Source organism: Heteronotia binoei, chromosome 8 (assembly GCF_032191835.1).
Source record: "Heteronotia binoei isolate CCM8104 ecotype False Entrance Well chromosome 8, APGP_CSIRO_Hbin_v1, whole genome shotgun sequence".
Lineage (NCBI taxonomy): Eukaryota > Metazoa > Chordata > Lepidosauria > Squamata > Gekkonidae > Heteronotia > Heteronotia binoei.
This window is the reverse complement of record NC_083230.1, coordinates 71,382,846-71,395,483: the sequence shown is the minus strand read 5'-3', so window position 1 is coordinate 71,395,483 and position 12,638 is coordinate 71,382,846. Positions and strand designations below refer to the sequence as shown.

The 12,638-nt window shown below is 45.6% G+C and overlaps 1 protein-coding gene across 1 annotated transcript in view; it reads right to left on the bottom strand.

Moving 5' to 3' along the window:
* The window catches only part of CFAP54 (cilia and flagella associated protein 54), a 330,085-nt gene that overhangs the window by 214,881 nt on the left and 102,566 nt on the right, over window positions 1-12,638 (bottom strand). Inside the window, exons 27-30 of the mRNA XM_060244423.1 lie at window positions 4,828-4,950; window positions 3,163-3,297; window positions 2,397-2,496; window positions 969-1,052 (exon numbers count right to left, since the gene is read on the bottom strand). Of these exons, the coding sequence (XP_060100406.1) occupies window positions 969-1,052; window positions 2,397-2,496; window positions 3,163-3,297; window positions 4,828-4,950 (442 nt within the window). The remainder of the gene's footprint in view (window positions 1-968; window positions 1,053-2,396; window positions 2,497-3,162; window positions 3,298-4,827; window positions 4,951-12,638) is intronic.

The following is a 12,638-nucleotide window of genomic DNA, read 5'->3' as shown; positions in this document are numbered from 1 at the left end:
ACAACCACTGAACAATATTTAGGTGAAAGAAGACGCACTAAAGTTTGCACACAAGTGCTGTATTGTTTTAGGGATAAACTACACATTATGTCTGACACCCGATCACCATGTTGACTTACTTTTTACATGCTCTTCATGGGAATTCAGTTACAAAGTGCACAATGGATCCAAAGGCTCCAACAGATCAGAACCATGGCACATGGAGAGAAGGGGCTCCTGCCTTCCCCCAAGCTGCCTTCTCAACCCAAAGAGTCCAGGGGAGATACCTGCCCTGTTGGTATCTCCAACACATATATTAATGGGTTACACATTCAGCTTCCAGGGGCAGAATTACATTGCCAGGGCTGGGTTTGGGCTAGGAAAATGGCTCAGGGAAAGGAAGAAGCCTCTTCTTCCTGTATGCCATAGTCCCAATGCAGCTTTGGGGCCCAAATACTTGAAAACAGAGCTGAACTCTGAGAATTCCCACACAGAACTTGCAGCTGATATCTGACTGTATGTGCCTGAGGCACTCACGTGTCATATGTAACATGCAGTTCAGCCCTCAGTGTAACAGTATGATCAGAACACAAGATGTATTTGGTTTCAGGATTTTGAGAAGCCATATGAAAGAGATATTATGTTCTAATTAGGACTTTGAATCAACTTTTTATGTAGTAAAATAAGTTTCTGCTTAGGAATCTAATGTTCTAGTAGTGAAAATATTTGTAAATTGATATTGGAAAATAGCTGTCAATTTTTAGTTTGTACAAATATTTGAAAATTTTGATTGTAAATACTTTTACACTAAATTAAAAAAATATGAATTTCAAATAATTAGGCTATTTTAGAATTCAAGAATTTGCATTTGCATTTTCCAAGATTCAAATGTTTAACGAAAAATAAAGTATTTGTATTTCAACTTTCAATTAGAGGATGTTTAAAAATTAAATGTTAATTGTATATAACTAAGAATTGAAAACTGTTACCTTCTTTATAAACAATCTTTGTGTGCCAGTTTTTAACAACAGGATACAATAATAGTGCATCTTCATCTCCTGTAAGTTCTTGTCCTAGATTGAGATCCAGATAAAATAAAGACCAATACAACAAACATCAGCACAGAAGAGCTGCTAGGTTTCCACCCAACCAAAGTATAAAAAGAAGGAAAATACACACAGAGAGAAAGGGTGATTCCCTCTCTTCACATAAAAGCAGTTCAGGAGGAACCTGCTTATACACAACTCTGGCCATTCATGTGTAAAACAAAGATGGGAGTGAGAGTGTGGGGTTGTGGGGTTTTTGGAGGTGCACTTGCAAAACAGAACATGTGGGAGAGGTAACAGTGCCCTCCTGTACTGTATGTTGCTGACTGAAGCAATTAATTTCTCTCATGCCAGCACCTCAGTGGATACTATAAAGTTAAGTTAGGTCCTTGCAGGGTGAAAACATGCTGAAAAGAAAGTGTGTGTGTGGGGGGGGAGGGGTTTGGGGGGGGGCAGTCTGTTTTGGCCACATGAATTTAGACTGGTTTTTTTCTGACCTTAATTCACATAAAAGATTTGTAGTCTGGACCCACAGGGCTACAATTTCCACAAAATTATGGGAAGGGTGGGTGGGGAGGCATGGAAGAAAGATAAGGTAAGCATAATCAGAAAAGCCGGAGCTATTCTGCCAGGCTTTTGGCTGAGGCAAGTGGGCGTCCTCACTTCATTGCTACACCATCTATTTGTCCTCTCTTACACTGACTTATAAATTTACCATCTCAACTATTAGATTTTGGGCCGACAATTATGACATCTATATTTTAATCTGTAAAGTGTGCCTGCACCACCTATGCTGTGTTTTATCCTGATATGTTTGATTGTTGGGTTTTTAATTGTTTTATTGTGTTTGTAATCTGCCATGAGCCCATCATGGGAAAGGGCAGAATATAAACCTACTAAATAAAATAAGCCTCACTCTTTTCCCCTCCCTGCGTTGGTGGGACTTCTCTCCTTTGACTTTGCCCATATGCCTGTGATTGGCACAGTTCTCTGTCAAGGCAGGGAGGTACAAGTGATCAGCCTTTCCGGGGCTGCGTCTCCCCACCCCCAACTGTCATGTGCCATGGCGCCTGCGCTCGGACTGGCCAATCCAGGGGGCCAGGGAAGCCCTTCCCCTCCTGCTGCCTCCGTCTTGCCCACGTGCCAAGAGTCTGCAGTCCAGCAGAGTTGCCATGGCAATAGTCTGACATGTGGCAACCTACGTCTCTTCTCTCTCCCCACGCCTGAGCATGCCAAAGCCCCTAGGAACTCAACGAGCGGTGTTTTAGTTACACCCCGGCTGGCCGACTCGTAAGTCAGGGTTGGGCTGCCTGTCTACAAGATTAGTAGACATGGCATAAGATTAAAATAATTACATACATTAAAATCTACCTGGTTTTGTAAGTCTCAGCAATGTGCTTTCCAGGGCCTCTAAATTCTCATTCACTTTTTCAGCAGCAGCTATTTGTGACTTCAGTCTTCTGGAAGGAGTCTGCAATAATTGGTTAAAAATAATTTCCATTTATATAATACCTGAAAGGCAAAACTACAGCTACATGGTTAATTAATTAAACAATAATTTTCAAGTCAACCAAATAACTAACATTTGTATTATTTTTTAAAAAATACATTTCATTTGCACCCACCTCCAAACACTAGTCTATGATTCATCCATGCTAATGGGGCACTGAAATTAATGGGATAAAGAGCACCTTTTGTCTATGTGTGATTTCCTTGATTATAAGGACAACTTAATTTTTTTATAATTGGACATTTCCGCAATTGATTTATTTTCCTGTTTTCTTGACCATTACGTGGCCATAAACAGATTGGGTCTGGTACTTCTCCCCTTCATTGCTGAGTTTTCTGTGAGGCTAAATAGGCTATACAAGTATACCAGTGTTTTAGGACCTGCCAAGCTGAACATAGCCTACCAGCCATTCTTCAGTGATCTGATAGGAACTTGATAAACTTCCTGATTCTGCTCACCACTGTAGACTGCAGAAACTGGGAAGTCGTCAACCATAATATATTGCTGTAGGGCATCAGGTTTGAAGTATTCCAAGATTTTGTTAGTTATTCTCTTCATTGACTGAACTCTAATAAATAGCACAACATTTATGTAAAAGAATGAAGAAATTTTAAAATGAGTGGTTACCTCATCTTCTAATATTTCATCTATTTCTTCTCCAGATGTAGGTACCTGGGTGGTAGGCTGTGAGGAATCCAATAACCCTTTTCCATAATTGATAATAACTACTGCTAATTCATATTCTTTCCATGACCGCAGTACCTATAAAATATGCAACGTTTCCATATAATTTCTTTTGGGAACAGAGCTGGGGGAAGTTGGGGTGGGCTATGAATTTCCTGCAATGTATACAAGGGTTGTACTAGATGACTGATGTGTTCCCTTCCAGCTCTATGTTGCTATGTTTCTAACATTCAGAATCCTATGGCATCTTCAGTACTAAGGACTGAACACAGAGAAGCATTTCTGTGCACACACAGAAGATATATGGAAATGTTTAACTTTGCTACTTGGCTGCTCAAGCTACTGAGGGCTCAGAGTAACATTGGGGATTTGAGGTTGGGAAAAAAATCCCAGGTATTTATGTCTCCCTTTCCATTACACACTGACCCTCAGCTTTAATATGTTAAATGCCAACAATCAATGTTCATAACTGCTGACAAGAGTCAGCACAAACATGCTCAGCATGGATGACTACAGCTCTAGAACTTTACCTCTACAAGTAACAATCAGACATGCACAATATGCATCCCCACCCTGCTGCCACCTTAGAGGAAGAGCAGCAATCTGTGTTTTCACTTTGTCGCTACTCAGTGAAACTGTAAAAGCAAAAGTTTCACATGCTTATTCAAGAACTAAAAAATGCAAGTAATCTCATCTACCAAATGCTGATTTTCTTAGACAAAGAGGAAAAAGAAACTACTCAGTTTATCTTTTTAACAGCAAAACATATTGGCTTAGAGTAGATATAAGATTTCTCGCTCTCTTAACAATTATTTAAAGATTGGGAGCACCTCCCAGGTTATAATATTCTCCTTCACTGACTTCTCTTCCTCCCACCATGGGGGGCGGCTTACAGCAGACTCTGAAACCACATTTAGAAATATATTTCAAATTCCCATTTAAAGGTAAGTACATTAGAGCTCTGCTTGGTGCACATAAAATACTATGCATAGCACTAAAAACAGATGGAAGGGAAAATTCAAATGAGAAAAAGGAGGAATATGTGATCCCAAGAAGAATTTAGGAGACGGAGAGGTAAACACACCTGAGAAGTACTTCCAATCTCTGAATTACAGTAAACATAACTGGGAAAGAGTACTTTTTTGCCATCAAGTCACAGCCTCAAGGCAATTCAGACGTTCTTTGCCATTGCCTGCCTTTGTGTAGTGACCTTAGTATTCCTGAATTATTTCCCATCCAAATATTTCCAGGGCCAACCCTGTTTAGTTTCCAAGATCTAATGAGCCTTGGCTAGCCTGGGCAATCCAGGTCAGGGTTTATAGTACATTTACATCAAGCCATTATTGAAAATAATCTGAAAATAAAGCTTTGAGAGAGGGGGGGGAATCTGATCCATTGATCTTAATGAGAATTCTGGAAGTTTTCTAGACAAGCAATAAACAACTTTGATTAAATGAAAATATAATATTCTTAAACACTCCAAATCTCAACTTAAAATTCAATGAAATTTTTTTGGCAAAGTATTTTTCATGTGTACCAAATACTGTAATCTCAAATTTGTGTTCACCTTAAATAAGAGATCCTTAATAGAAAAGAAACAATACACACCTTTGCTGTGAAGAAAGAAGAGCAAGCTACCATGTGCTCAATGCTCTCATAACACCCTGCTGATTTTCTTTGCAGGATACTACGAGGCATTTCTTGAAGAACTGTGAGACACTTAATGAGAACCTGAAAATGAAGGAGCAGAAGAAATTTAACAGCACAGCTACATAGTACTGTACAATTTATTGTAGTGGACAGCTAACTGTTGATGTGTTATACTGGTCTGAGAACCTTGATTGACAGGGGGTTCAAATGAATTCTACTGTTGACCTGAGGGACTGGCAGCTGAGTGTGGCAGTTAATTAGAGTGAAGGATTGAAGGAGATCCTAAAATAGGGAAGTGGAACCAGTCATCCTTCCCTGAGGGAAACACCTCCTACAAAAGGGGAGTGTTTAAAAAGGTCAGTTGGAACCTATGTGCACGTTCCTGCCTCCACAGATTTTAGTAATTTTGTAACAAATACACTTCAGTCCATCTAAGAGTGACAGCCAAGTAATCTCTCAACAGTTATAAACACTAGTCTGTAGCATAAAGCAGCTAACTTTTTGCGACTAACTGTATACTGTATATCGTTATACAAAGCTTCCTTCATTCCTGTTGCATTTTCATCTGCCAAGTTTAAAACTTAAAACTCCCTGACAGTCTGATTTGATCATTCTTTAGTCATAAAACCAAAGCCATTGTGACAATTTCCACCATCCTGATTTGTTGCAGTCACTGAGACTGTACTGCACCAAGTGTTGGCTGACACTCAGTCTGTCACCACTTCCTGATACCATTGGATAGCTTCTCTGTCACCCACCCACTGCAGCCTTCCCCACATTCTTGCAGAATTGGCTCGCATCCATTTCTGCCATGCCATTGACTGATTCTGTTCTCCCCCACCCACCACTGGCCCTGTCAGGCAAGAACCCCAGCAGAAGGCCACTGACCTCTGAGGGAGTTCTCTGCTGGGGGCTTACTTATCACTACTACCTCTCCTCAGGGTCCTGTCTATCTTCCTTCTCATTTTTCTTCTGCTCACTCCTTTCTCCCCCTCTTTTTTCTATCTCCCTCTTCTGTTCTTTCTCTTCTTTCTCTGTATCTCTGTCTTTCAATCTTTTTATTTTTTTTGTCTGTCTACCTTCCTCGCACAGAGGCCTTTAGTAGTACCTTTCCAGGCTGCTGAGAAATTCCTGGAGATTCTGTGGTGGAGTTTGAGGAGGGCATACAAGTTAGGGCATCAGAGCAGGATCTGCCAGACAAACGTTCTTGCTGTGGAAGGTAACTGGGTGATTTTGGACCAGTCACAGACTTCCAGCCTAACCTGCCTCACAAGGTTGTTGTTCAGATTTTGAGAGGAGAGGAGAATGATGTAAGTTGCTCAGAGACTGTCTGTGAAGAAAGGCTGTCATTTCCCTCTGCAGAGGCTGCAGGAAGGAGGAAGGCGATGGAAACCTGAAGTCAGAAGGGCAGATAAAGGGAAGGAGATAGTTTGCTAAAAACAGGTTGCTAACCTGTAACTGATTATCTTTGAGTGGTCATCTGTGCATTCACACCCATCGGATGAAGCTTCAGCACCGATCCCCGATTGGTAGTACCCAAGACTGGGATTCTAACGCGCCAACCTCCCGTGAGCATGCACAAAGCCCCCACCACGCATGCTCCCGGGACGGCGCGGAGATCCTGCCAGGTCCTTCTGACCATAGTCAGTCACAAGAATGACCAACAGCAGAGGGGAAGGAGGGCGGATGGTGTGAATGCACAGATGAACACTCGAAGATCATCAGTTACAGGTAAGCAACCTGTTTATCTTCTTCATGGTCTCTGTGCTTCATACATCCATAGGAGATTAGCAAGCCGGGCTTACCTGGAGGAGGAAGCTGATAGTCAAGCCAAATGAACAGACTGAAGAACCAGGTTTCCCAGCTGCGCTCTATGATGCCTCCTGACATCAAGGGCATAGTGTCTCATGAAAGCGTGAGGAGATGCCCACATAGCTGCCTTACAGATGTCAGCTAAGGAAGCACCCTTGAGGAATGCAGTGGAAATAGCCAGCACCCTAGTAGAATGGGCATGGATGGGACCCGGCAGAGGCCACTTTGCCAACAAGTAGCACAGTCTAATAGCCTCCGAGATCCATTTAGACAGTCTCTGAGCCGAAATCTTATGGCCCAAATTTGGGAGCACATAAGAAACAAACAAATGAGGGTCCCTGCGAAAGTGCGATACAGATAAAAAAGTAAGGCTCACTTAACATCCAGCGAGTGCAGCCTCTGCTCCTCGGCAGAGGAGGGTGAGGGATAGAACACTGGTAGTGTGACCTCCAAGATCAGATGGAAACTGGACACCACCTTAGGCAGGAAAGCAACATCCGGTGCTAAGGACACCCCGTCAGCATGGAAGGTGATGTAAGGAGGGTCAGAACACAAAGCCACCAGTTCACCAGCTCGTCTAGCCGAGGTGATAGCAACCAGAAGAGCAGTCTTCCATGATAGTAAATGCAAGGGACAGGTGGCTAAGGGCTCAAACAGTTTCCCCGTAAGCCTACCCAACACCAAAGGAAGGTCTCTGGAAGGTGGGTATAACCGAAGTAGACCCTGCAGGGAACGTTTAGTATGCCCGTGCGTGAACACAGACTCTCCTTCCACCAAGGTATGGTGAGCTGAAATCGCAACTAAATAAACCCTAAGATAAGAGTGGTTAAGGACAGCATCCACCAGGGATAAAAGAAACTCAAAAACCAGTTCAAGTCCAGCACTCTGGGCTAGCACACCCTCTCCTGGACAAATTTAGTAAACCTCGCCCATTTGCTGCTATAAGAGCGTCGAGTCAAAGGCTTCCTACCATTTAAAAGGACATGTCTAATCCTGCCGGAGAATGCTGGAAGCTGGTCCTCCAAGAAGTTAACTTCAGATGAGGGACATTGTGATGAAACAGGGACCCTCCCTGAGTTAGTAGGAGGTCTGGTTCTGGAGGAAGCATGCGATACTGATCCCGCCCCCCCAAAGCCAGGAGGATCGGAAACCAGTTCTGCCTGGGCCACCAGGGAGCAATCAGAATGTACTCTGGTCTCTCCTGCATCAGCTTGTGGAGTACTCTGGTGAGGAGATGTAATGGGGGGAAAAGATAGAGGAACTTGCTCCTCCACGAAACCAGAAGGCCGTCCCCCAGGCACCCTGGTCCTTTCCCCCCTCTGGAGCAGTAGCAAGGGCACTTGCGATTCTGCACTCTCGCAAAAGCGTCTATCTCTGGCTGTCCCCAAAGTTCGAATATGGGAGTCAGAACCCACCAGTTCATTTCCCACTCGTGAGGGGTCACTGCCCCTCTGCTCAGAGAGTCCGCCCTCACATTGAGGTCTCCCAGCAAATGCATGGCCACCACAAAGATGTTTGCTCAAATGCAATCTTCCCACAGGGACGGTGGGGAGAGACGGTGGCTCAGTGGTAGAGCATCTGCTTGGGAAGCAGAAGGTCCCAGGTTCAATCCCTGGCATCTCCAAAAAAGGGTCCAGGCAAATAGGTGTGAAAAACCTCAGCTTGAGACCCTGGAGAGCCGCTGCCAGTCTGAGAAGACAATACTGACTTTGATGGATCAAGGGTCTGATTCAGTATAAGGCAGCTTCATATGTTCATATATGTTCACAGCCTCATCGCTAAAGCGCACAGCTTTCTGGAGACAGTGCCCCCCTGTCTGTTGACACAGGCCATAGCAGTAGTATTGTCCATCAGAACAGCTACAGTCTTGTTTTCCAACAGGGGCCTGAAGGAAGTGAGGGCTAATCTGACAACAGTCAGCTCCAGGTAATTGATGTGGCGCTGTGCAAAAGAATGGGTCCATGGACCACCAACATTCAACTCGTCCAGATGGGCCCCCCATCCCCATAGAGAGGCATCTGTTAGTATCGTCTCCGATGGGGACAGAAGTCGGAACGGAGCTCCTTGGCAAAGGTTGGTTCTCACCTTCCACCAGTCCAGAGAGCGGAGAACCAAAGCGGGAATTGGCAAGGACCTTTGCCATGAGTCCAGCAATGGATTGAAGCACTTTAGGAACAACAGCTGTAGTGTCCTCATGTGAAATTTCACGAAGCGGAGAACATTTGTGGTGGCTGCCATCAACCTCAGGAGATGCTGGAACTGCAACAATGTCCCCCTCTTTTGGAGTTGCAGATGAGAGACCAGAGCAATAATATCTGATGCTCTGCCCTCTGGAAGGACAGCTAAATGACGCGTGGTGTCCAGAATCGTGCCAATGAATTGCACCCTTCTTGAAGGCATCAGATGTGACTTCGCCAAATTCACCTGGAGACCTAAGTCCTGAAGGAGACTGAGGGTCAGTCTGAGGTGAATGAGAAGCTGAGGCTTGGAACTGGCCACGACCAACCAATTGTTTATATAAGGAAAGAAGACTATTATTTTATTTTTATTATTATTGCTACAACCACCATCGTCTTTGTAAACACTCTGGGTGCTGTAGAGAGTCCAAATGGGAGAGCCTTGTATTGGTAATGGTCTGATCCTATGGCAAACCTGAGAAAGGCCCTGTGGCTCGGCCAGATGCCGATATGAAAATAGGCATCCTTCAAGTCCAACGTGGCCAACCAATCCCCTTCCTTAATCAGTGGTAGGATATTCTGCAATGTGAGCATCCGGACTTTCTGGTATGATATGAAGATGTTCAAGTCTCGCAAGTCCATAATTGGACAGAGTCCACCATCCTTTTCGGGAACAGCAAAATACCTTGAATAGAATCCTTGCCCCCTGAGGGGAGGTGGAACAGGTTCTATTGCTTGCTTGGTCAAGAGGTTCTGAACTTCTTCCAGCAGGACCGGCATAGGGTGAATGATCACCAATTTTGAACACGGGGGAAGCTGGAACAAATTCTATCGCATAACCCTCCTCTATGATGGACAAGACCCATTTGTCAGTGGTAATAAGCCTCCATGCTGGTAGAAAACTGTAGAGGTGTGTCGGGACTGAGGAGGGGGAGGAAGGATGGATGGTACGAAGGCCAAAGTCAAAGACCCTGTTTAGGGATCTGAAAACCTTTAGATTTGGCTGAATGTGAGGGTGGCGAAGAAAATTTTGATTTGCCCCCAGAATAAAGGCTCTTGTTGTCCTCTTGTAGAGTACAAAGTTTCCATGACCTCTCTGAAGACTTGGGAGGAAATGGTTTCTTGGACCATTGTCTAGGATTTGGGCAAGATCAATTGGGACAAGACGTAGATAGAACTCCAAGATTTCTGGATGCCTTGATGCTCTTATCCATTTCTTGGAGGACGGAGTCTGTGGTAGAACTAAAAAGTCCTTCCCCCTCAAACGGGAGATCCTCAACCCACAACCTCGTATCCAAGTGTAGTGCCATAGAACAAAGCCAGGAGTGACGTCTCAGGGTCACTGCTGATGTCAGAGTTTTGGCTGCAGTATCGACCATATGTTTGGACGCTGTCAGTTGCTGTTTCGAAAGGAGCAAGCCCTCCTTCAAGAGCTTCCTTGCAGAGGCTTGTTTTTCATCTGGCAGGGAGGTTAGAAGTGGTGCGAGCTGCTCCCAAAGGGAGTAATGGTACCTGGCCATGCATGCCGAATAATTGGAGATCTTAATGCCTAAGGCACCCATCGTGTAGAAACGTCTGCCAAAATTGTCCAGTCTTTTACCCTCCTTGTTGGGAGGTGCAGAATGGGTTTTCTTGGCCTTAGATGAGGATGCGACAATGACTGAGTTGGGGCGAGGGTGACAAAATAAATACTCAGCCCCTTGCTCTTGAACCCTTTACATGGGGTCCAACCTCCTGGAGGAGATGGGGGTTGAAGTCGGCTTCGCCCATGGCTCCTTAATAGCTTGCTGTATGACCTTGGTCACAGGTAGTGCTATAGGTATGGATCTGTCTCTTTGAATCATGTCAAACACCGTATCATCGATCACAGGCTGAGGCTGCACCATGGGCAAAGACAGGGTTTGAGCCAGTCTCTTAATATGCTCCCCATAGGACTTGAGATCCTCTGAAGGAGAAATAGGAAGATCCTCCGCCGTTCTCTGCTCCGGAGATTGCTCTGAACGATGTTCATCATCCAACTCCGGTGCCGTTGCAGAAGAGGAGTCACTACACTCCATGCATTCAGTTAAATGTGGCGCTTCTGGGATGTGCTCTGGCGTGCAAGACCAGGAAGTGCTGGTCCTTGGTCACGATTCCGGCATCGAGGTTGAAGGTTTGACCGGAACCGATTGATACAACACCCTGGAGCGATGGGAAGCCTCCGAACGTTGATCCCAGTCGGGGTTCTGCAGAGGGTACCAAGGGTAAGGTGCCTGGTATGAAAATCCCCCGAATGGGTATGACTATGTACAAGGGTCCCAGTTCGATAGCGGAGTCGGGTGCCAAAAAGAATCGGGCTGTTCCCGCTCATCAGGTTTGGCCACCAGCGTCGATGTGATCCTCGCTCGAGGGGCGTCGACCTCCAATGCCAAAGTGGAGTCCGTGCCACTATGTGACATAGCTTTCAGTGAAATAGATCGCTGGGTTAGATTGATCTCTGGTTCGGAGCCAGAGCAGGAAGTCGGCTGCGCGTCGTTCCATCCCGAGGGGCCTTTCGATCGTGCTAGGGAAGCCACGATTCGTTCTGGTGGTGTTGGCTGCACGATCATCGGATCCAAGCACCTCTTTGGTGGCAGAGAAGGAGTATGCCGATTGGTATGCCGATGCTTCTCCTTCGCCTTCTTTGGCTCCTGCGAGGAGCGCTCCCTGCCTCCCTTAGCCTTCTTGGCTGGAGTGGAGGAATCAGAAGCCAACACCGAGCCTGCACGCTTGGGGGGGGGGCAGTCAATGCGGAAAAGTTAAGTCTGTTGACTCGTCATCGAAGGCGACATCGGTGTCGAAGCTGAAGCAACGGTCACTGTCGATGCCGAAGCTGCCATTTGCAGGGTCAAGGCCGACTTCAGTAAGGCTGCCGAAAGTCTAGCCGCTCTGTTCTTTCTGGTTTGGAGCATGGTGACAGGACTCAACCCAATAACCTTCTCCCAAACACAGAAGACACAGAGAATGTCCGTCCAGAGGCAGAATTTTACTCTCGCGCTGGCGACAGCGTTTTAAAAAACCCCAGCGCTTTTCCATAGAAGCAACAGGAAAAGGGGAGGGGGAGAGGGAGACCCCGAAGGGTCAGAAACCCCAACTATCTACAATAACAACAATTTTTTTAACTATTAACGATAACTATAACTATTAACTACAAGAAAGGTACCCGGTAAGGGCAGAAAAGGTAAATACCGACCGGAGAAGCCGAAACGTGACTGCCTGACTCAGCGATCAAAAAGGAACTGGCGGGATCTCCGCGCTGCCCCGGGAGCATGCGTGGTGGGGGCTTTGCACATGCTCATGGGAGGTTGGCGCGTTAAAATTCTGGTCTTGGGTACTACCGATCGGGGATCGGCGCTGAAGCTTCATCCCATGGGTGTGAAGCACAGAGACCACGAAGAAGATCTCCCGGTTAGCAAATTCCTGGAGATTTAAGGGGTGGGGCCTGGAGAGGGTGTTAGGCCCAAGCCCTCCTCCTACATCTTTAAATGGACTGTATACACTCTAGCCTTGGTTCCAGACTCCCTGAACCTCCTTTTTGTTACAATTTATGGACTGAGTTAACTCTGGTCTAGTGTCAGAGATACAGGAAGCATTTGGCAACTGTTCCAGCTTCAATATGGACATTTTACTCTGTGGGGCCAAGCAGCAAACATTACAGCTTGGGTAAGAGGCGTCCCTGCTTGTTCCTGCCAGTGCTGTAACTATGCATTCCTCCTGCAAAGAAGATCCACAGCAATTTACCTAACAAGGGTGGGGTTTGAG